Raw genomic sequence first — 23,988 nt, forward strand, 5'->3', positions numbered from 1 at the left:
TACTCAATATTATCATTCCCAGCATTGAGATCTACAACATCAAAACACATAGAGAGTCATCCCACCACCTTTCCCTCCTTACCTATATCTCCTAAAGAGCCATCCATTGTAGCACTCCAGTCATGAGAATCTTTTCAGTAATGATGACAAAGTCACAGTACTCCGGTCACACCATGGCTTCTAGCTCCTCCTGTTTGTTGCCCATGCTGCATGCATTGTGTAAATGCACTTTCACCAGAGATGAACAAGAGCCTCTATGCTGTGGTCATAAAAATCTGCATGTCCATCCAAACTTGGCTTGTCTTTCATATTGCTGATGAAATGCACCACTCTCTGCCTTGCTATGCTCACTTGCACTGTTTGGTCTCCATAAATGTTCAGCATTCATTGATAAATATCAGTAAGTGCCATTTTTTCTGTGTGGGGGAATTCAGTAACACACCTTTGCTTCATAAATGCTTCCACGTCAGACACCATTTTGTCAGACTGCACCTCTACTGTCTTTCATCGCACGGCAACAAAATGCAGTGGAATTGTGGTGGGAAGGTTCAGCCTCTATTGCCATACCATGATCATTTGCCACTGATGTCATGGGTCAACATAATAAAATAGGAAGCGTCACTTTTGGATCAGCCCTCATACGAGCATCACAGAGAAGCAGACATCAGCCTCTCGCACCACCATTGGGGAAAGGCTGGTGTAAGGTTATGTGATGAAAGGTTCATCAGCACGAAACCAAAGCAGCACAGACGAACCAGTGAACAACCCCAATAACCCACCACCTTAACATAGCTCCTCCCAGGCTGCCCTAAGAGAGTCATCAAGAGAGCCCATCCAGATCCATGGGAGAAGTTCTCTGGAGCACCTACGGACTACAAGCATATGAAACTCATCATGAGATGTCGTGGAAGAACATGTGGGGATTGCACAAGAGTTGTTATGGCAGGCATGCCCAACCCGTGGGCTGCGTGTGGGTGCGCACCTATTGCTCAGCAGCAAGGAAACAGCTGCATGCCATCCACACATATGGCCCAAAGCAACTCTTCACTCACTGTGGCCCAGGCGAGCCAAAAGGTTGGACACTCATGCATTATGGGATGTTGTGGAGAAGGACCAGCGGTGGGAAAAAGGTAGGAATCAAAGTGATTTGGTGAGAAACCAATATGGGAACCAGAAGGCCAGCGCACTTCTCTGGCCGCGCCCCGCACCTCGCCAGTCAGGCCGCGGGAACAACCAAGAGCTGGACAACCAAGGGACACTCCAAAAGCGCCTCCTCTCGCGTGCGATGATTGGAGCCCACGGGTGCTCAGCGGAGCCAAGGCTCAGCCCTTCCGGGGGACGGCGCCCGTCTCCGCGCGGCGCCTATTGGCCGCATCGCTGGGCTCCGCGCCTTCTTCCGCCGTCCCACGGTTACCGCGGCAACGGCGCCATCGGCGGCGCGGGGAGCGCGGGCCCGGCGGCAGGATGGTGAGAGGGGCCGGGCGGGGGGCGCGGGCCGCGGGTCGAGCAGGCGCTCCTTTCCCGCTCCCCCCGCTGCCTCCCGCTCCGGGTGGAGCGGCCCCGCTGCGGGGCCCCGCTCTGAGCCGGCTCCACTCTGCTCTCTGCCCAGATGCTCTCCCGGGCCAAGCCGGCTGTGGGAAGCACCCCGCCGCAGGGAGACAGACGGAGGAGGAAAGGGAAGAAGGTGCCCCAGCTGGAGGAGCTGCTGGCCGGGAGGGACTTCACCGGCGCCATCGCCTTGCTGGAGGTAACGGGAGCGGGCCGGGGCCTGCTGCTTCCCTGGAAACCGAGAGCGGCTTCACCCAACGGCATCCACAGCCGTCAGACTGCCCGCGGTATTAATGGGCATGGTGTTGCTTTACTGGTGTTTATAAACTGTGCGTGACTGCTGACAGCGGTCTCACATTCGCTCTTCCCTCCGAAGTTTCAGCGACACGCGGGTGAGCAGCAGGAGGATGCTGAGCTCTGGATCGGGTACTCTGCCTTCCATCTGGGTGACTACAAGAGAGCTCTGGAGGTGAGATGGGGAACTGGGGCTCTGCCACAGGGATGGCAACAGCGGGAAGGTGTTCTGTGATAGGGAACGCTTCTGCCAGCCAGTCCAATTAGAGACATGATAATGACAAAATCATTAAGGTTGGAAAAGACCACTAAGATACCTAGTCCAACCGCCAGCCCATCCCCACCATGCCCACTGACCACATTCCTCAGCGCCACATCCACACGGTTCTGGAACACCTCCAGGGACGGTGACTCCACCACCTCCCTGGGCAGCCTGTGCCACTGCAGCACTGCTCTTCCTGAGAAGTTTTTCCATTCCATTCTTGCAGTTAACTTTCCACAGTGTCAGATTTTCAGTTTTTCAGATTTCATTATGCTTTAGTTTTCACTGTGTTCCTAATACATAATATACATGCTTTTTGACCCTCTTTAGAGGTTGATGACCCTGACCATTTAATGTACTTTATTATTTTTCAGTGTGTTCTCTTATGTTGGGTAATTCCATGCAATAAGACATTCTCCAAATGTTTTAAGTCACTAAGAGGCACACTGATTATTCAAGTATGCCTAAGTTAGCAATATTTGCACCATACAGTGCTGTTGTGTCACTTTTTTGTGTTGTGTCACTTTTTTGTGTATGTAAGTTTTTCTCTTGTGTCCATTTATGCCTCTTGTGAAACTCCGCTTGTTGCCAATCAGTTCATTGCCAGTGTCACTGGATTTCTTTTCTTAATTGTGCTAACATATTCTACTGTAGAAATCTGAACAAGATTTTGCTGTGTAATTCTGAGGGATGGAATCAGTGTGCATTCTTGATCAGAGTAATGTGGAGACTTGTTTGGTGATGTTCAAAAGGCTGCAGATGAGCAAGTGAAGATTTGGAAAAAACTCAGTCTGCCTGAGTCGTGTTTTTTCCATTGCTGCATTCCTACTGATGTGAATTGCTGGATCCTTGGAATGCTGTATTACACCATTTAAGGCTTATTAGTTTTGGTCAATACCATCTGGGAGGAGAACTCCATCACAACTTGCTGTGAAGTGCAGTTGTGGTCTGAGAAAACATTTCAGCCTTTTAATTTGCCTGCTCTGGGAGAAATTATGTTTTTAAAAAATATATATACAGGGTCTACTCTGAAAGTAATGCCTCACATTTTATTATGTTGGCCCACAATGTTAGAGGCAGATGGAGGTGGTATGGCAGTAGAGGTTGAACCTTCCTGCCACTATTCTGTTAGATTTTGTCACTGTGAGATGGATGGCAGCATAGAGATAGTCTAACAAAAAGATGTCTGGCATGGAAGTGCTTATGAAGAAAAGGCGTGTCACTGAATTCCTCCGTGCAGAAAAAAATGGCACCTATTGACATTTATTGATGCTTGCTGAGCATTTATGAAGATCAAACAGTGGATGTGAGCACAGCAAGGCAGTGGGTGGTACAGCAGTGGCAACTGTGACATGAAAGACAAGACATGTTCCAGATAACCACACACAGATCTCACACCACAAAATGAAGAGAGTCTCAATTAGCTCAACAACGTGAATCAGTGGATCACAACCAGGGAATTGTGTATGGAGCTGAATATCAACTTCAGTGTGTTGGAAACAATGGTGGCAATGTTGGAATACCAGAAAGTTTCTTCCAGATGGGTTCCATGAACGCTAGGAAGAGAAAAAGCATCACATGCATGTTTGTCAGGACCTACTGAACAATATGAGGCTGTTGGTGACAGTTTCCTGGATCACATCACTACTGGTGATGAGACATGGTGTCACCACTGTGACACTGTGAGTCAGAGTCAAAACAGTTCATGGAGTGGCAACATATGAATTCCCCATCAAACAACAAGTTCCAAGATGCAGCCCTTAGCAGGTAAAGTGATGTGCACTGTCTTTTGGGATAGGAAAGGATGATCCTTCTGAATTTCCTGGAACTTGAACAAACTTGAACAAATCAACTCTGAATGCTATACTGCAATGCTGACTAAGCTGAAGGCTTGAACTTAGAGTCAGGCCAAAGAGGAAGACAACCTTCCTCTTGCATCACAGTGACGCCAGGTCCCATACCAGTTTGAAGACCATGGAGCACTGTCATGGTTTTATGATTTTTGTAATTGATATTCCACATCATAACATCATGTAGTGTGCTGGGAGTTAAAAGAGTTAATGCTGCAGTTCCACAGATTGTCAGTGGTTCTGGAAACCTAATCCCAGAAGAGAAGAATGAACTACAGCTCCCAGAAGACTTCATTATTCTGTTTCAATTTTCTATTCTAAGGGAGATAAAACTGCCTGGGATTCACAGGGCTGTCTCTTTCTGTTGTCTCTGCTGTGTGCTCCCTAGCTGTCTCACCTACAGCATTAGAGTGAAGCACAAAAATGATGTGAGGCAGAAACAGAATTTCTCAGGCCTCCAAGTTCAAAAGACATATTCCCCTCACGTAAAAATTAAACAACAGACATTTGTTGGGAGAAGTTAGAGCTGTTTGGTGTCATTCAGCTTGACAATACGCATCGCACAAAGTGGAGAACAGCAGTTTAGAACATAGTGGTAATTTAATATTCACATTCAGAGTTGTGTCATTTAAAGATTATGAATGTAACAGTTGCTTCACTAAATTTATATCTGGATGTCGAGGTGTTAATAAGGAGTGAAAGTTTAAAAAGAAGAAAAAATGTTTGTATAAAATAATAGGTCAGGATTAATTATGAAATAAGCTCTGCTCTTTGGAATGTCCACTAGGTGCTTATATGGCCAGAGTAGGTTTTCAGAGTTTCAGCAAAAGAATAGCAGTGTTGTTTATATAGATACTAGATTTTGTCAGTTGTATTCAGTTCACCACTAGATGATGCTGTTGATTCAGGCTTTTAAAATCTACAACCCAGTTTGTTTTTCTGTCTTTTTGCCCTGGTAGGGAAAAAACAAATACACACACACACACAAAAAAAAAAAACCCAAAAAACAGAAAAACCACAAACCATGTATAGACACCTTTTAAAGTGAGAGATCACAGTTTCCCACTTTAAGACTGATTTTTTGGCAGAGTAATGAATCCTGATACCTTTGTTGCTCTGGTAGCATGTGGGAAATGAGCTTGTGTATCTCAGTCTAGTTTCTTTTGGGTCAGAACACTGTATAATTCCAAACACTGCAGTGATCAAGGGAAAGCATTGACTATACTATGTAGGTTGAATTCCTTTTCAGTTATCAGTGCCAAGGATGAAGTACATGCAGCATCTATCTTCACTGCTATATTACAGAAGTGTTGTTGATGTATTCTCAAGGACAAATTCCTTGATTCTCTATAATCTCTAGATCTCTTTGGGACATGCTGAGACCATGATAAATGAAATACTGTGGGTAGAAAATTCTCCAGAATTAAACAGAGTGACATTACACAAAGTCTAAATAACCCGCAGTCCTAAGTGCCTGCAAGTGGCAATGTATCTGTTGTCTCTGTCATTATATTCCTAATTTGTGGTTGGTATTCTTTACATCTGATGAAATTCTGCTCTGTAATCCTTTCATTTATGATGAGATTTTCATGGTGAGTTAGGTCATGCTGGCTGCATGCCACCTCTTGGAGAGTCTTGGCAACTGAGGTGAAGTAGCCATCCTCATCCACAAGGAGAGGTGGGGGAAAAAGTAAAAATCAGATAGACCTGCAAATCCAAGAGTATCTTTAGGGTGAATTACAGCAATATAATCAGCACAATTCAAGTTCTCTTACTGTAGACGTACCAACTGTCTCTAGGCAGAGCTCTACCCTGACTAGATTCACACTTCTTAGTAGGTAGGTGCCCTTCTCAAAGGATATACCACCAACATTGGTCTGGGATCATCACTGCTGCTGTGTACTACTTTACAAATGGCACCACTCTGAAATCTTCCAGCAGTCACAGTGGCAGTCCCTGAGGGCTTCCTACTCACTTATAAATCAATTTCTATTAACAGTAGGCAGATAAGTGTCTTCTTGGCACTGTACGGCAATTGGGGCTCCCCAAGTTGATGGGAGGATCTAATTAGTTTTGTGGAGATTTCTTCCTCTTTTACCAACTTCAACCGCCCCCACATCTGTCTGTTTGCCATCACTCATCACCCAGGGATTCTGGCAGGCTCTCCTGCCTGTTGCCTTCCTTTCAGCAGAGAATCGGGAACTGCTTACCTCTTGGGTAAGGGTGAGGACCTCCTGCCTACCCTGATCTGCCTGAATTAAATAGTGAAGCGTGAAAGGAACAGAGCTATACCGGGGTAGTGGTTCGTGCATGAGCAATATCTAGTCTTGAGAGCATGAGAATATATAAATGCTCCAGCTTCTGACAGCTGAAGCTAGAAAGAAAAATATGGAATTTTGGTTCTCAGTTTTATGTGCTTCTTTGTCACGACTGTAGTCAGGAATCAAGTATCTCCATGCTTCCTTTGAACACTTGTGAGGCAGCCCTGTACATTGGCCCATTTGGCATCTTTGCAGAACCTTTGTTTATGAGCTTGGAGAATCTTGACAAGTAATGAGGTCAGCAGGATTCTATTCAGTGCCCTCAGTGTTGTTGGTAGTTGCAGTCAGTAGGTGTATGTAGCCGTAGGCAATCAACCTATCAACCTGCTTCTTTGGAAGGCTGTGTGTATGCCTTTAGATAGGATGAGAGGTGGAGGAGAGTGAAAAAGCATGAAGCTGTCAAGCCCTTGGTTGGCAAAAGTCTGCCACAGGGTGGGTGGCTATTGGAAAGACTTGTATTTTGCTTTTTTTTATTATTTTTTTTATGGGTTTCTTGCGGGTTTTGTTTTGTTTTGGGTGAGGAAGGGGAAAAGCTCTTGTGAAAAGTCTTTGAGAGACTGTAATGCTGAATGCCTGTTACTGAGTAAAGGGGCAACAGCCCCACGTAGCTTGGGCTCATGGCCCAGAACTATGTGGTAGGACGGGCTAACAGTCCTCATTTTTGTTTACTGTGTATCCACAGATTCACATTAGTAATGCTACAGCACTCCTTATTTATTGCACGTCCTAAATGGCCAGGCCAGAACATGACTTGTGTTTATGCACTTTGTGCTTTCTAATTAATCTGCCTGAAGCCATAACCGAAAGAGACCTTTGGGTGCACTTAATTTGAATGAATTTTTAAGGATTCCAGATGGTCCCAAAAAAGAACAGTAGCTCCGTCACAGGCCTGTGTCAAGACTGAACTGGCCTCAGTAGGGAACGTCAGCCTATATGTAAATGTTTTCTTTTTTGTTGTTGGTTGCTTGTTGTTTTTTGTTGGTTTTTTTTTTTTTAATCAATCAATTTATTATTTTTTAAAAGGACAGTTTTTGAGGACAGTGAGTCACTAGAATACTAGCAAGACTGGGCTGGCTTTCAAAAGCATACATTACCAATAGCTTCTGTGGTTGAGAGTGCAATTTGCTTTCATGTGGCAGGAGAAAAAAATATTTTTACTAGCAACTATAAACTTTGTTGTTGTCAGCATGTGTCTGTTCTTGGAATTTGCTGCCCTTTGGACAGAGTTTCTCTTGTGATTGATACCTATATCTGTGCCTTTCCCCCATGGGAAGAAGACTTCCATGGTGCAATGTGGTAAATTCACCAGGAAGGGAGAAATTTCGGTTCATACGGTTGGAGGAAGAATACAGAGTTAGCAATGGGGTATGTTGAGAAAGATGAGAGGCTTCTGTTGGTTGAGGGATAGTGTTCATCGAACAAGTCCTGTGAGAATCTTGCTTAACCTGGCCTGCTTTTGCCTTATGCTGGAGGTTGGACATGGGATGAGGAGGAGGAATGCAAGCAGGGAGCACGTTCACTAGGAAGGTCCTTCTGAGTAATTTAATAGAGCCTTGAAGAGGAAAAAATGGCATTGAGGGATCTCCTCCGTGCCTGTGTTTTAATTAGCTAGTGTTGTGCAGAGCAGAGATGTCTATCTTCAGGAATATTGCTGTTGAATATAGCTGCAGAATTTCTTGCTTCATTAAAAGAACAGATTGAAAGTTTTGTCTGTTGGGTTTTACTTTTTTCCCCCCACAAATAACAAGAGAGAATACTTTATTATTATTAGTAAGGGTGATGTAATGAATGTGGAAGTGTGCAAAACATCAGAATGTGGTGTTCAGTGGATTTTGGTAGCTTGGGTGTAAATCTTAACATGAGAAACAGTGAAGTTAGGCACAATTTAGTAGTATTTGCTATAGTTATATTTTTGTGTATATGGCAGACTTGAACGTGGCCAAGACTGACTTCTGGGCTTGTATTTTAATACAGCATCTCAAAACATTTGAATAGTGCGTCTCTATCAGTAAAATTTTTTGAGCACACACCTGCAACATATGAATATTTATTTATAAACTATACACGCTAAAGTTGTAATAAACACTTTTATATTTTTGTGCCACTGGTAAATAAAATAAAAGCTTAAAATAAAATAAATAAAATTCTTGATACACCTCTTTGGATTGCCTTGCATATACTGTCTCTTTGGAGTCCACTGTTTTAATCTATACAAAGACACTACATGCAGATTTATAACAGGATATTTAACACTCCAATAAGTAATTATAAAGAGATTTCCATGATTTTTATGACCTCCTCTGACTCAGTGAGTTAGGAAAGCATTGGAAAAGATGGAGGAAAAGCTTGTTATCTCAATGGTTTTGTAACTGTTAAAGCATTGACAGAATTCCTGCAGTGATGATTTTTAGTACTGCTTATCCCCATTGATTCTTTCACTTTCATAAACAAAAAGAAGCTGCTGAATGTATCTTTGGTTAAAATGCAGTAGTTCAGTTGTAAGAGTGATGATGAACTTGGCAATAAATTGGGTGAGCTGAATAATTTGTATGCTATTAAATAAAGGAAAAAAACCACCAGAAAAAACACTTCTTTTCCAGGAATATGAGGCCTTGACCAAACAGCCATCTTGCAGTCCTGATGTTTGGGTGAACCTTGCGTGTACCTACTTCTTTCTGGGAATGTATACACAAGCTGAACAAGCAGCCTTGAAAGGTGAGATGTATGTCTCTGACTGATGAAATGAACTGTTTGTTGACTTGAACGCCTAAAATGATTTCCAGAAATGTATATGGTGCTTTTTTTTCAGAGTAATAAAGGATACTTTGAACAAAGAGGTTTTTTTCTTTTTCTCTCTCTTTTTCTTTTTTTTTTTTCTTCTTTTCATTCAGGGCAAAATTTATAATGTGATTTGCTCCCTAAAAATACCTGGGGCAGGTGGAACAGCTGAAACTGAAAGAAGCATTTGGAAAATAATTTCTCTTACTAATTTCTAAATACAAAACCTAGCATATGCTGACCAGCAGCAAAAATTTACTGTTCTTTTGGCTGACTGCATATCTGTGAGCCATTGCAGATGAAGCTAATAAGGATAGTGAAATAATCAATAAATAACATGAGAGAATTCAGCAGTTTGAGTGACTTAGTAGATGGTCTTACTGCCTTTTTAGTTAGATATTAGGGATCTGGTTATAAGGTGTGCACTTTGCTGCACCACATTATTAAGTTTTCATGTTAATTTGAACATGCATGGAATCTAAAGAAGAAGAATGGAAGTTAGATTCCAAGGCACTTTTTTACTGCCTAAAAATGTTTCTTCAGTTTGATTTTGTTACCCATCACTTTCTGTTTATCTTAGTGACTTATATTGTTTCTCATCACCATGTGTCTCAGTGCTTCCTAAGTACAATTAATAGCAGTGATGTTCTCAGTCAGCTTTTGACTCTCACTTTCTTAGGATAAGACTTACGAAATCTTATTTGTTTGTTTGTTTGTTTCATTCTTTATTTCTTTAACCCTAGGCTGAAAATAAGAAAGGGAGGAAATTACTGTGCGTTTTCTACTACTGTGTTAGAACACCTCCAAAGAGGACAGTTTTGCAGTATTTTTTAGAGATAATTAGATTCTGGTAACCCTTTAAAATTCCCTGAACAATCATCCTGAACTTGATTCCCACAGCTAAAAATGTTTTGTTTCCAACTGCAAAAAGTTTCCTGCAGAAATGTGTACTCCATATTCTTGGTTAGTGATACATATTGTTCAAGAAGTGTGTAAAATTCTAGTATTCACAGGTGATAATGTAATCCTTAAAGTAGTATAAGCTTGAGTTTAGGAGATTACAATCTAGGACATGAACTTGAAATCTAAAAATAATTGGGCAATAGATCTGAGGTGTCACTATACCCAAACCACAGAGGAAGCAAGTGGCTGCATCCTGTACCAGTTGGAGACTGCTCATTGTCATCAGCTTCACATAGGGTAAATTACAGTTATCCATCCTAGAGATGACAGATACACAGCTGGGCATGCATCTTTAGAGCTATGAGCTGAAACTGAGGGAAGGTTAATTCTTCTCTGCTCCTCAGATCATTTCTTGGTAGCATGACAAGGGGTTGGGTAGGTGGTGTGGTGAACAGTGCTTAAGTGCCAGAAGAAAAAGGCAAGAACATTAAGAAAGGAGTGCACGACATTGGGAATGCAGCTGAGGGACAAAGCAGAAAATAGCTAAGCAGTAATGTTACTTCCTGATCTTTATGTAATTGTGCAAGTAAGGCAGCATGCCTGATTTTATACTGAGATGCTAGGCCTTCGTTGTGAATATTTAATACTGATGATTCCTAGCTGCTTAAGCTTGGTGGGGAGGCAGTCACAGCATCCGAAGGTCTGTAACACTTGGGAGCTTTCAATGGAGAAAGAAGTGTGGTAGATTCTCCTTTCCACATCCATCATTTTGGCCTTTCCTACACTGAATTTGAATCATCTTATCTTCACTCAAAATGTGTCCTTTTTTGGTTTATTTTAGTGTCTTTCAATAGCATCAGTGACGATTTTTCTCAGTACTTTAATAGAGGAACCTACAGCATCTTAGGATTTCTTCTGTGGTTTTGCAGTGACCCGTAAGCAGCAAAATACTTCATTGAGCTGTAAGCACAAGAGGGTGAAGTCTGTGGAATGCCACCATTTATCCACTACTGCCTTTAACTCTGCTGTAAGAGTGATAGACACCATTAGTGTTGGGCTGCTTACCATTGCTATTTTGGGAACACACTGCCAGACTTTTTTGCATACTGTTTGATGTGTATTGATTATTGCTGCAGTTGTCATGCCCCTGAAAGCTGCACAGCACTAAAACAAATGAAGGAGAAATAATTTATTTTCATTTATAATTCCAAATTCCTATGGCGTTGGAGTCTCTGCATGAAAGGGAATGTGAATGTCAGCTAGCTTTCTGGAATAGCTTGTCTGCACAAAACTATAAATATCTGGAAATTAAATAGAAGTTCCTTCTTGTCATTTGCTGTTACCATTGCTTAAGAAAATTATTGACTGAGGAAAAAACATGAAGAATGTTTTAAAATCAGGAAATGAGAGTTAAAGGCCATGAGGTAATTATTGCATTTCATAAAAGATCATTTGCATTCTATTCTGGAGCAAGACTTCATTTTTTAATAGATGTGAAGCTTGTCATTACTTAAATAAAACTTAATTGGATATTCTCTCAGGAAATAATAAGTCTGTGCATCAAAAGTGTCATAAACCAGAATTACTGCAAACATAACCTAAGAAGTGGAATAAAAAGTCACTAGAAGAGAGTCCTTTTTTTGAAGATTCTTTATGATAGATGTACTTTATCTCCTCTAGGCTTTCTGCCAAATTCCTTTCAGATATTTCTGGCCTCTTTTTCCTGCTGTCCTCTTACAGAATCACAAGGTTGGAAAGGACTTACAAGATCATCTAGTCCAACCGTCCAACCGTCTCCCATTCCCACTGCTTCCACAAGCACTAAACCATCTCTCGTAGCTCCTCATCCAGACGCCTCTTGAACACTGCCAGGAACGGCGACTCCACCACCTCCCTGGGCAGCCATTCCAGTGCCTGACCACCCTCTGAGAGAAAGAGTTTTTCCTCGTGTCCAGCCTAAACCTCCTCTGGCACAACTTGTAGCCATTTCCTCAGGTCCTGTTTGATGCCCGGGAGAAGAGGCCAAACCCCTCCTCATCACAGCCTCCCTTCAGGCAGTTGTAGAGTGCAATGAGGTCTCCCCTCAGCCGCTCCTCATAAGGTTTGTGCTCCAGACCCCTCACCAGTTTTGTTGCCCTTCTCTGGACACGTTCCAGGGCCTCAATGTCTTTCATGTAGTGAGGGGACCAAAACTGGACACAGTACTCGAGGTGTGGGCTCACTAGAGCTGAGTACAGGGGGATGATCACCTCCCTGCTCCTGCTAGCCACACTATTTCTAATGCAGGCCAGGATGGCATTGGCCCTCTCAGCCACCTGGGGATGTTATGTTTCCTGTATCTGTGGCGAAAGTAGTGTTACTTAAGTCAGCAGCTGTTGTTCCATAGTCATCCCATATCAAAGCTTCCAAGTGATGCGTTGTTTATTCCTTCTGCCTCAGTGCTTTAATGCACAGGGCTGAACATATATTTCCCTTAGTGTATATCAGCCCATCTTGCTTTGTAAGAATGCAGCCAAGTCTTAGCTTAATAAATAATAATACATGTGTTAATTTTTCACTATCAAACCAAGTAGTCTTAAGTTGTGTTCCCAGTCCTGTGCCTTCAAGAAATAAATGACAAGGATCAGAAACTGAACCTGCCACATTTGCACAGAAATGCTGGCAACTAAACCTGGTGTTCAGAAGCCTGCACAGTGCTCTCAGAAGCCTTTGGCTAGCACTGCATTAAGAAAAATACAAGAACCAACAGTATTCTTCTAAACCACAAAATACATGCCAGCAAATGTGATTTGCACATAAGTGAGGCTGCAAAAAAACAAACAAAAAAAAAAAAACCAAACAACCAGTCTCTATATTTTAAATGTGGAGATTTACAATTAAGCTTCATGCACAGATAGGGTTGTATTAACTTGTCATTAGAGGTTTTTTTCCTTCTATTTTTTGCTGGGCAGCACTTGTAATTTGCTTCTTCACAGCGCTTCATGTGTCAGCTCAGAATGTGGTTTAACTGAACAGATACTTCTCATTTCAGCCTATGCAGGAAGGAGTAATATTGCACAAAAGCAAAACAGAGATGAATTAATAAGAACGGTAGCATTTTCCAAACCAATTTTGCTTATTCATGCACAAATGTTTGCCAGGTGTCAGATAGTTGTCGCCAATGAAAATGTGCAGTTACAAGAGAGCATGGCAACATTGCTGGATTTTCTTTTCCTTTAGGCCGCATCTTTCCCTACATGCAAAATTATTTGCTGTCTGCTTGTACCGTATTTCTTGAGCACAGAAGTTCATTTTCATTGCGTTTTAGCCATTGTTTTTAAAACAGCTGGGTTTGAACTTTCAAAGTGCACACAAGAAAGCATCAAATTATAGATCTTTAAACTTTAAAAACTACTAGCCGTATTTTGGTTTGGTGGTGTTTTGTTGCTTGCGTTTGGTTTGTGTGCTGGATTTTTTATTAGCTTTTTAAAGCATAGTGGAATCCACATAACAGAAATAACTGTTTTTGTTTCAGTCATCTTCAAGTTACTGTGCTATGTGTTATGTACCGGCATGCCTGAAACGAAGCGTGTGTGTACTGCACAGAACTGAACACAGTTGAACTGACTTTTAAGTATAAGAAAGAATAAAAGTATTTGAGGAAAGTGAAAATTTCAGTGAATTATCTCTGCAGGTTTCGTGAGAAAATTCTCAACAGTTGAGCTATTTAAGTGTGTATAAGCATGAACCTCAGTGTTGGACTCTGTTTTTTCCTGACATTTATCCCTTACCGTTGCACTTTCCCTCCACCAGAAAGACTGTGGTTCTGAGGCACAGAGGGCTTCATTCAGCTGTGTTCAGGTGAGCAGGGCGTTGTTTCTTAGGGACAGCATAATAGGGATTTCTTTGGTCATATTTTCTGTGTTACCTGGATGAAGCCTTCTCATCCCTGTTCCACCTTTACCCCTCCCAGCTGTGGCAGTTTCAGATGTATTCTACACCTGTTAGCATGTGAAGTGCTCTATAGATCCATCTCAATATGTTTATAGTCCCTGAAACATCAGCACTGATAATTACAAAAATTCTAGTATAGAGATATTGTTGCATTTCTTAGGTGGAATATGTTCAGTCCGACTATCTCAGTGATTTCTTCCATACAAGGCCAGTACTAGACACACGAGCAGGGTCTAGTTTATCACAGTGCAGCACTGTCATCCCTAGATTTCTAAATGCTGATACAAATAGACAAACAAAACAAAAAAGAAAGTGGTTTTCTTGAAAAAATAGGACAGGAAAAGAAATTTGTGCTTTCTTGTGGCATTGATAGGTCAATGACAATGACATTTGATAACAGAGAGTAGTAAAAGAGCAAGTCTAGCGTTTCTCAAAAGATGGTTCTTTGACGAGTCACTTTCACCCCTTCCTGCCCCAGTGATTAACAGCAGCTTTATTTAATATTTATTATTTGATTGTATCTGGAAATTAATCTGACTTTGTTCATAGGTTTCTCAAAAAACAAATTCAGCACAGGGAAAAAGTGCTGTTATTGAATGTTTCCACGGTTCTGCTTATAATGTCAACAGGGCGACATTTTTTGTTGTTGTTTTTGACCCTCCTCTTCCTTGCCTGGCATCATGTAAAAAGGTTGTATTTTAAAGAATAAAAGATGGATTCTATCAGGTAATACTGTATCTTACGAAGTGGGAGGTTTTTTCCTATTCCATATGTCTAAGCAAACCATCAGAACTTGGATTTCAGCTTTTGCCTGGTTTTAGGCATAGAATAACGTGGACTAACCCTCCAGCTCTTGCCAACTAGTGGATAACAATTTCAATGCCAGATCAAATGCCAGATGTGTGAGTGCAACACTACCGTCATTGGTTGACCAGTGAAACAATAATTCCTCAGTTTAGGTTCTCGAGGGAATACTGCTTGCAAGTCACTTACAGAGTAATTCATGCTAAAGCCTACAAAAAAAAATATAAAACCTATGCAAAAAAAGGAACGTTGGTGTCTTTGTTCGCTGGACTGTGGTTATACAATATGTTATTTTCAGTGTAAATCCCACAAATTGTCCTGCTTGTATTTCTGGAGTCTTTGATGACCAAATGTTTTGAATTGCAAAGAGTGGTTGCTGTTGGTTGAAGTTTTGCATGAAAGCACATGTGGGGTCCATGTGCAGCAGTCCATGACTGCGATGTCAATAACAACACAGTATTGATTGCAGATCAGAAAGGCTTTCCTTTCTTTTATTAGGTCAGTGAGAATTCCTTAGTAGATCCTAGACTGAAGACCATGTAGCTTTCTACCTACTTGATCCTTGGATAGTAATACTTCGCAAGATATTTTGGTTTTGCGAGAACTCTTGTTCCACCTTTTCCTTTTGGTACTTCTCTATACTCGAAAGTCTTTAGAGAGAAAATGTGCTGGCTTTTTTTTTTTTTCTAGACACGGCTGTTGAGAGTACACAGAGTTTTACAGTGCCTGTCTGATGACAGTGGCCTGGTTCGTTTTTGGCATTACAGTTTCTTTATTATAAGAGTAGAGAAAAAGTAAGAAGTATGGAAATCTGTCCCTAAATTGCCATTTAAAATAAATCTAATTTATTGCTAGAAATTTCCATCTTTGAGAGGGAAGAAAAAGAGGTTTTGGTGGTTTGTGCTCCCTTTCATGGTTTAAGATGTCAGAAGAATTGTAGTGTTGTGTTACAGACCACTGCTTTGCTAACTCTGCATTTTCTTGGCCCTGTAAACACAGTAAGTAATTCTGTTCTTTGTAAAAATTCCATGTAAATCCTGGGTTGCCAGCTGGTTGGTCTGAGCAAAAATGAGAGTGCTCATTAGCTGAGTAGGCTGAAGAAAACACAGGAAGCAAGGCAAGGCTTTTTGGAAGATTGCTCCCCAAAAAAGTTAATAGCTTGTTGACTAAGAACCTTCTCAATCTCAGTGAACAAGGCTCTCTGTAGTCGCTTAAATCTCTGCAGTTAACAGTTTGTGCATGTGAAATGTGTTAAATGCAATTCCTAATCCTATTAGAGCCAGAAGTTTAGAGGACTTGAGTGGCTTTAGAAAGCCACTCATCTCTTCATGTCTTGGTTTGAATCTTATCTGTTCTCTGTACAGGAGTACATTAATGTACATCTGAGTGCATTAATGTGCCTTTTTTTCCTCTGGACTGAAGAAATATTAGAACTATGTATGATATCATCACATAAACAAATGGTAGCAGCACTGGAATTTGCAGTATACTGAAAGTTGACAAGATTCCTAGAAATATGAATCACAATTTACTTCAAATATTGCACACTGTGAAAAGATCCTTGATTATGAGCTTGTCGCAGCTTTTTTTAATTCTATGAGAGAGGTCCTGCGTGGCATCAGAAAAAAAAACACACTTTAACAAGAAGGACCAGCAGAGAAATGGTAGTGCAGTTATTCACAGTTTTAAGACTCATGGAAGGAAGAGGCCAATCAAAAAGTATTTTCAGCAGGGATTTCAGAAGAAATGGACAGGGAATGAAGATGGGAAACAGGAAGGCTTTAAAACCAATTAAAATTGCTGAAGTGAAGTACAGTGAAGAACTGTATTTGGGCTAGTTAATGAAAAATACATGCATATGCATGTCTGTTGAGAAAGTTAAAATAAAAGCTGGATGTCCTGAATTGTTCTTTGCAGAAATACTTACTGAATTTTCCTTTCAGCACCTAAGAGTCGTCTTCAGAACCGTTTACTCTTTCACCTGGCACATAAGGTACAATGTCCTTTCTTCACTCGTGCTTTGCTTGTTTTCTTTTCAATTTGGTAATTTGTAATGTGTTCTGGCAATCTGGGCAAATAATTAAAATGTCTGTGTTGGAAGGAGAACAAAGATTTTCTGCAACCACTCTCCTGTAATAAACTGTGGTGGAGAAAGCAAGTGTAAAAACCAGATCTTGGAATGGATGCCCTCAGCAAGTATCTACAAAAAGCCTTACCAACCAGCTTCATGCAAGTCGTACAATAAGAACCTGGTGGTATTTTTTATTATGAAGGAGCTGAGACTTTGAACAGAATCAGAAATGCCTACTCCACAGTTTTCTTTTTCTTTGAAGTTACCAAAGTTTCCTAATTTGCAGCTGTACTAAGCAGTTTGAGCAAGAAGGCTCATAAGGTATTTCTGATCCTCATAAGTCATTCACTGTCCAAAAAGTAATCGTGTTTATGGCATCAGACTTAATTAAATTTCAACAACAGTTAAATGACTGTTTCAGTTACCACCTGTGGCTGTCTTCCCTTCCATTTGCTTTTGTACCATCCTTCCTGTATGATACCCAGCCAGTATTGTGCTACTGGAGAGACTGAGTTTGGGGCAAAATAAAATACAAGTCCTGCATGCTAGCTTTGATGCTAGATTCTCTTCCTTAAATTTCTGTTGGTTTAGAAGAGTAATCTTAAACTGTTTCTACACCGGTACTTAAAAGATGTCTGTGATAAAAAGCACTGGAATAACTGTTTTGAGTAAAATAATTGCTGGATAGCCTCAACTTTATTACTTACACAAGTACAAGCTGATTGTTGAACTCTGTTGCTTTCTTATACCCTAGTGCATTTGTTCTGTGCTCGACAGCAATTTTAAAAACCAGTGCTTTAACAGGAACTTTGAAAGAACGATGAAGGAGAATTTGCTAGCGTTGTAAAGAAGTGTTGTGAAAGTTAGTGCTTGAGTGTTGGCAGGACTTCCATTTTTCTGCTATCCCTGAGAAATAAGATTTCTTTTGTTAATAGAAAAAAAAGTGCCAAATTGAATAGTAAATTAAATCCGGCATTGCAGAATTATATTTGTGAAATAACTTAATTGATTAATTAAGCTCTCTTACCCAGCAAGGCACATGATGTGTAATTGTGTCTGAATCACAACTTAAAGGAAAACTCGTGCTTAATTTATCTGTTTACAACTGGTCTGCTTCTTAATGTTTGGCTTTCTTCACTGTTCAAATTAACTTTGAAGTAACATCCAGATGTTAAAAATGAATCACTTGCTGCTTGCCAGCAAGGACAAAACTAATCCAGCATATTAACTTAAAATGTATTTCTCACTGAACTCTTCTGAGAATGTCTCACTTTCTGTTCTAGTTCAGTGATGAGAAGAAACTGATGAGCTCTCACCAAAATCTGCAAGACATTACAGAGGATCAGCTTAGCTTGGCATCTATCCACTACATGCGGTCCCACTACCAAGAAGCTATTGATATCTACAAATGCATTCTTCTTGAAAATCGGTAGGCATTTCTACTCTAAACCTTACTTTGGTGTCTCTGATATTGTTGTAATTGAATTACAGTTCTGATGATCAGTCTGGTGAGCCTTGCTTTTGATCACTGATTTCTGCTTCACCTGTTACCCTTTCTAAGAAGCGGATCAGCTCTCAGTGGTTATCTAGAAAGCTCTTTGCATTTCTTTAAGTATTGTTTTTTTTCTATCATATTCTACTTCTTAGTTCATCATTTGAAAAGGAACAAAATGAATTCTTAAGCGGCTGGAAAAGCGGTTTGGTAGAATAGAAATTGCAACCCCATAATACGTAGCTGTCTTTTGGCACTGTCTCTTCTTGAGTGCATTAGAGAAAGCTGAGTGTCCTTCTTAATGTACATATGTAATTTAATGCTCAGGAAAGAGTTCTTGAAATTCTAAATCTGTAGAAGCAATCATGCAAAGCTAAGCGAGAAACCTTTGTAACAATTATCTTTTTACTTACTGTTACCACAAATATCTGTCTTATTTCTGTGCCTAGTTCTTCTGTTTTCATAGCTTGCAGTAGCCTGTTTAGTTTTCTTTAATAAATAAATAAATAGTATTTCTAAGATAATAGAACATGTTGAATCTGTTGAAATGTTTTCAAAGTTTTAAATGCATATAAATGTTTTCACACGTATTGCACAGAAAATCCTATTCTGCCAGGACAAAAGTTCTTATTTTCTATGAAATTCCTCAGTGTGAATTACCACATTTTTAAAGACTTGCTAGCCAACAATTTTGTCAGTTATTGTGTTGGAATAGCTGCCATTGAAAAAAACTCATGCATGTCTGTTAATGGATCTGTGCAACTTATATCATGAACTAGAGATATAAAGATACCTAACAAGTATTTAGAAATCCCAAATTTGATGTGTTTGTTGAAGACATAGGGCTTCATCACTGATTTTAATATTCTGTAATGTAACTATCTGTTGGATTGAAATGTTGTCTTAAATGCTCTTTTTTCCTTTGTGCAGGGAGTACTTGGCTCTGAATGTGTATGTGGCTCTATGCTATTATAAACTGGATTACTATGATGTATCACAAGAAGTGCTAGCTGTTTATCTTCAGCAAGTTCCTGACAGCACCATTGCTCTTAACCTCAAGGCTTGTAACCATTTCCGACTATACAACGGAAAGGCTGCTGAGGTATCTATTTGACAGCCCTTCAGTTTGCCTTCATTTTAGTTCAAGACATCCCTTAGGCATTTCTTTTCCTTGTTATCTTTCGTAGTCAGTAATCGTGTTGATAATGGCCTAGTACCACATCATTGTGTCCTCTTAGGAGTTTAACCTACTTCAGTTATTCTAGCGTTAAGCCATCTGTACACATGGGTGCACGCACAGTGGTTTTACTGTTTTCCTGGTCCACTTTTGACCTTATGTCTGTGGATTATTCAATTTGTAAAAATAGTCATATAAACGTGGGAAGGCACAACTTTTCCATTGACCCAGCACTGGTGGAGATGTTTCTGTCAGTTTTGGGACAAATATGAACCTCCATTGATGTCTCTGTGCTTTTTTGTGTGTTATTATTAAACTTTTTGAGTATATGTAATTCCAGGCAGAACTCAAGAACTTGACGGACAGTGCCTCATCATCTTTTGAGTTTGGGAAGGAGCTCATTAAACATAATCTGGTAAGTAATGTGCTTCTTGAGTTTCGTGGGGTCTGCAGTCGTTTGTAGAACTTTTTTTTGAAGACTTATGAAAGGGAATATTTTGGGATCTGCAAACATCTGAATCTCTGCTGCCCTATAAGTCCTATTCCAGAAAACTGGCCTGTGTAATCAATGTGCCATCAAGTTTATTGCTGGTGCTTTTTTTACCCTGGCATTTTCTTTGACAGTTTGAGACTGTATCACAAAAGTAATAATGTTGTTGCTGTTACACAAAAGGCATATTAAAATAATTCATAGCCTGTAAGAATAACCTAGCAAGATATTTTGTAGAGACTAGTCAACTAGGGTAGTATAGAAACAAACCAGAATGCATGACCTTGAACTGTCAACTCAATGTTGTCTACAATTGACTACAATGTCAGTGGAATTAAGATAACTCAGGAAAATGGTCTTTATCAAAACAGTACTTGACAAGCAGTGCATGGGGAAAAAGATACCGACACAAGCCAAAATGTTTATGCATTCTGCAGTAGAAGAGTCACTGAGTACCTGTTAATGCTCCCTACAATGGTATTATTACTTTGCTGAACAATTGTTAATAGCTATTATTTATCAGGCAGTCGTTGATCACAAAACCTAACAGTGATTTCAGATTGGACTTTATAAGTTAAAATTCTTTATTGTGAATGTTGGTCTTTTTGCCAGGAGTCCATTGAGTCAGTATATTAGAGTTGTATTTTTTTTTTCTGGAGGAACCGTCATGTAACACTGAAGTATAAAGCACTGAATCCTTTATAGATCTAATTGTATTCTAAACAATTCTATAATACTTATCCTATTTTTTTCTCAAATGCATAATCATAAGGAAACTAATTTTGTACTTGTTCTCACTTTTGTTCTGGGCCATATTCTTCAAAACATTTGGTATGTAATGTGTCACAGCTTTCAGCTGCTAAAACCTGAGATCAGTCAATCTCTGCTGATGAATTATGTACTTAAATGTTCTTTAGAACAAAGGTTGTCATACATATAATTTTATTGTTATATTAAAGCAGGAATTACACTAAAGACAGTACTGTTGACCTCTTCTTACTGTTAACATAGGAATTAAAGAATCATAACGAAGATTATAATAAACAGTTATCAATATGCTGCTTTTATTTGCAGGTGGTGTTCCGAGGGGGAGAAGGAGCTTTGCAGGTGCTGCCTCCTCTGGTTGATGTTATTCCTGAGGCAAGACTGAATCTTGTGATTTACTATCTCCGGCAAGGTAAATATGCCTTCCTCTGGCTCTCTCATTGCTTCAGGGATGATTTTTATTTATCTGCTCTCAACTGATCACTCCCAAAAATGCTTTTTATTTTGCAGCACTGTGTAATATATTTCCTTTTCAGTATCTCTGAGAAATAGTGATGTAAACAAATTCCCACAGCTTGTAGAGAAGGGCTGTAATTGTATGCCTTCAAATAAATCTATTTCCACATAGAATTGGGGGTTCTTGGGTTTGTAGAGATGGCTGGCTGTGACAATATTATAGGGACTGTGTCAAAAGACCTTGCTGAAGTCAAGCGTGTGCTCCTATTTCCTTATCCATACAAGTAGGTATCCATTGGTTCAGTCAGTATGCTTTGACATTTGTAACTCTGCATTTGCTGCTCCTGGCAAACATTGTGTCCATTATTATCGTAATCAACATGATTGAAAGCAGTACTAGTATTATTATCAATTATATTATTATTAACAACATTATTGAAGAAGATATGCTTCAACTTGATCTCTACTTATACAGAAGCAAAGCAAATTTGTGTCAGTTAAAAAACAGTCCATTTACTCATGTGCTGCCAAACTTGCAATAATTTCAGTCAAGTTCCGTTCTTTGTTATTCAAAGAACATGCATACTGATAAAGGAATGCTATAGAGTTAGGATAGAAATGTGCTTATGCTATGTCTTCATTTAAAAATCTGCATAGTGCAGCAGGATCGGTCAAGAACACTCCCAATGACTCGAACCATCTCTCCAAAACTTACAAGGTTTCTGATAATGGCGTGCTTTGAAGTGGAGAGACTGAAGCACAGATGTGCTTCGCATTTTCTTCTGTTTAAGGTAGTGAGTTTTAGGGTATTGGGCCAGGAATTCCAATCTTAATTTCCTATATTTGTTAGGGAATTCTTCAGAGCCCGAAGAGCAGAATTCTGTGTTGATGGTCCACACTGATCAGAAAGCAGGGCTGCTGTAGTTTCTTTCTCTCCTCATGCCCTGCTGACAAACTCGAATGGCGATCTTGTCTCTTGCTTTGTGCCAACATTGATGTGCTACACTAGTCAAAGAAGAAAACCCAAAAACCTATTTCTAGTTTTTTTTATAAAAAGTGATTGCTTTTGTATAGTATGTACTGGCTTACTATGTGGCTGCTCTAGGGAATGGGTAGAAAAGCAGAGTTGTTGGTCAGGGATGAATTGAAGCTCGAGATCTCCAATGGATATTGCCTTAAGTCACCCTGGAGTACTGTCACCGTGCTGTCTGGATGGTATGTACTGTTCAAAAGGAAGCTTTGTTTGATAAGGTTTATTCTTATAAGCAGCTGGTATAATGCTGTATTGACAACGTTTTGTCAGTTCAAAGGGCATCTTCATAAGGTTTAGGATATTTTCAGTTACTATTTCTCAGGAAGATCCAAAGTTGCCTATTGAATCCAAACTTTACATTTAAACTTCTATGCTATTGGTGTTTTTGCTTGTTAGAAGTAGGATCAGGTAAGAGGTGCTGGACAGATTTTGAAATATTGATATGAAAAAATGAAGTTTCTCTTCAGAAACATCTTACCTTATCCTGCATATGGAATAAATAAATATGAAAAGAGATACAACAAGAAAGTAATGGATTTATTATCTTGACCTTGTACTGTTGGAAAGTCAGCCACTAGATTATGAACAAGGAACCGAGTCATCTTTAGTAGGAAAACTGTAGTAATAAAGAAGCTATTACTCACACCATGTTTGTTATTCAAGTTCTAGGAAACCATCACCATTGTGATATAAATTCACACTGATTTATAGGTACCTTTCTCTTCCTGTCTAAATGCTTTATTTCTTCATCTGTGACTATAGGGGAATGCTGTAGAGGATGAGTGATTTGTTCTAATACAACATGCCATGATTTGTCATGCATTCTAACATCTGGTATTTCAGATGATGTGCAGGAAGCTTATAACCTGATTAAAGACTTGGAACCTACAGCTCCACAGGTAATTGGAAAATGATGTCATGGTACATAGACAGGCTATAAATTAGTGTGAATTCTGCCACATACAAAACCGGTATCCTGCAGATAGCTTGCTCCGTTCCCACCCTTAAAACTCTCATGTTTTATCCTTTTATCAGTGATAGATTTAAGAGTCATCCATAGAATATTATATATACATACATGAGTACCTAGCACGTTTAGTACTATACTGCCCAGGGTCGATTGAAAATGCAACTCTTTGTGCAGATTTGATTCTAGGGAGCTGACCATTACTGTACAGATGAAAGCTCTCTTCCAGCTACAGCTGCTTGTCACTTCTCCCTCGGTGGTGGTTATCACCATCCCTCAAGATCTGCTAGCTCAGACACTCACGTGGTTTGTCCTGAAGCCATTTCAATAAAAATGAGCCAGATTCGATTCAACATGTTAAATAATAGGTCTCTTCTAATCCCATCTCACTTTGGCTGCCATGAGTGAAAACTGAAATATCCCTTGACTGCTACTGTCATTTTCTTTTGTGGCTGTTCCAGCATCTCTAGTCTCTGATTTATTCCTCTTTGCAGTTGAGTTTCCAAAGATCACATAACTGGGCATGAAAGAGACCTTTCACGAGTGTGTGTGAGGGATGGATGGAGAGAGGGAGGGGGGGAAACATTAAAAACAGATCTGGTAATTCTGTGCTGAGGAGTGCCTTCTGCTGTTTCTTTCTGCTTTTTAGTTCTTGCATTTTTCAGTATACTTAATACTTAAGCAGCTATATATGCCCTCCTTAAACAGTTTTATACCAATATTGCTTCTCTGGCCCCTATTTTCTCCCTGCATTTTCCCCATATACAAGCTTATATGTATACCACGATGTCACCCACTTGATACATTTTAAATTGAGAATCTTTGTGGATTTTTTTCTCCATTT

The 23,988-nt window shown here is 40.0% G+C and overlaps 1 protein-coding gene across 1 annotated transcript in view; it reads left to right on the plus strand.

Annotated features, from left to right (window-relative positions):
* The first annotated feature begins 1,411 nt into the window (after window positions 1–1,411).
* Window positions 1,412–23,988, plus strand: part of TTC26 (tetratricopeptide repeat domain 26) — a 44,379-nt gene continuing 21,802 nt past the window's right edge. Inside the window, exons 1-10 of the mRNA XM_042890229.1 lie at window positions 1,412–1,467; window positions 1,610–1,747; window positions 1,925–2,017; window positions 8,876–8,990; window positions 16,637–16,686; window positions 18,048–18,193; window positions 19,187–19,358; window positions 19,774–19,848; window positions 20,998–21,100; window positions 23,021–23,076. Coding sequence (XP_042746163.1) covers window positions 1,465–1,467; window positions 1,610–1,747; window positions 1,925–2,017; window positions 8,876–8,990; window positions 16,637–16,686; window positions 18,048–18,193; window positions 19,187–19,358; window positions 19,774–19,848; window positions 20,998–21,100; window positions 23,021–23,076 — 951 coding nt within the window. The 5' untranslated portion in view covers window positions 1,412–1,464. The remainder of the gene's footprint in view (window positions 1,468–1,609; window positions 1,748–1,924; window positions 2,018–8,875; window positions 8,991–16,636; window positions 16,687–18,047; window positions 18,194–19,186; window positions 19,359–19,773; window positions 19,849–20,997; window positions 21,101–23,020; window positions 23,077–23,988) is intronic.

The sequence above is a fragment of the Lagopus leucura genome, unplaced genomic scaffold (genome assembly GCF_019238085.1).
Source record: "Lagopus leucura isolate 7727_CA_CO unplaced genomic scaffold, USGS_WTPT01 Super-Scaffold_100159, whole genome shotgun sequence".
Taxonomy (NCBI): domain Eukaryota; kingdom Metazoa; phylum Chordata; class Aves; order Galliformes; family Phasianidae; genus Lagopus; species Lagopus leucura.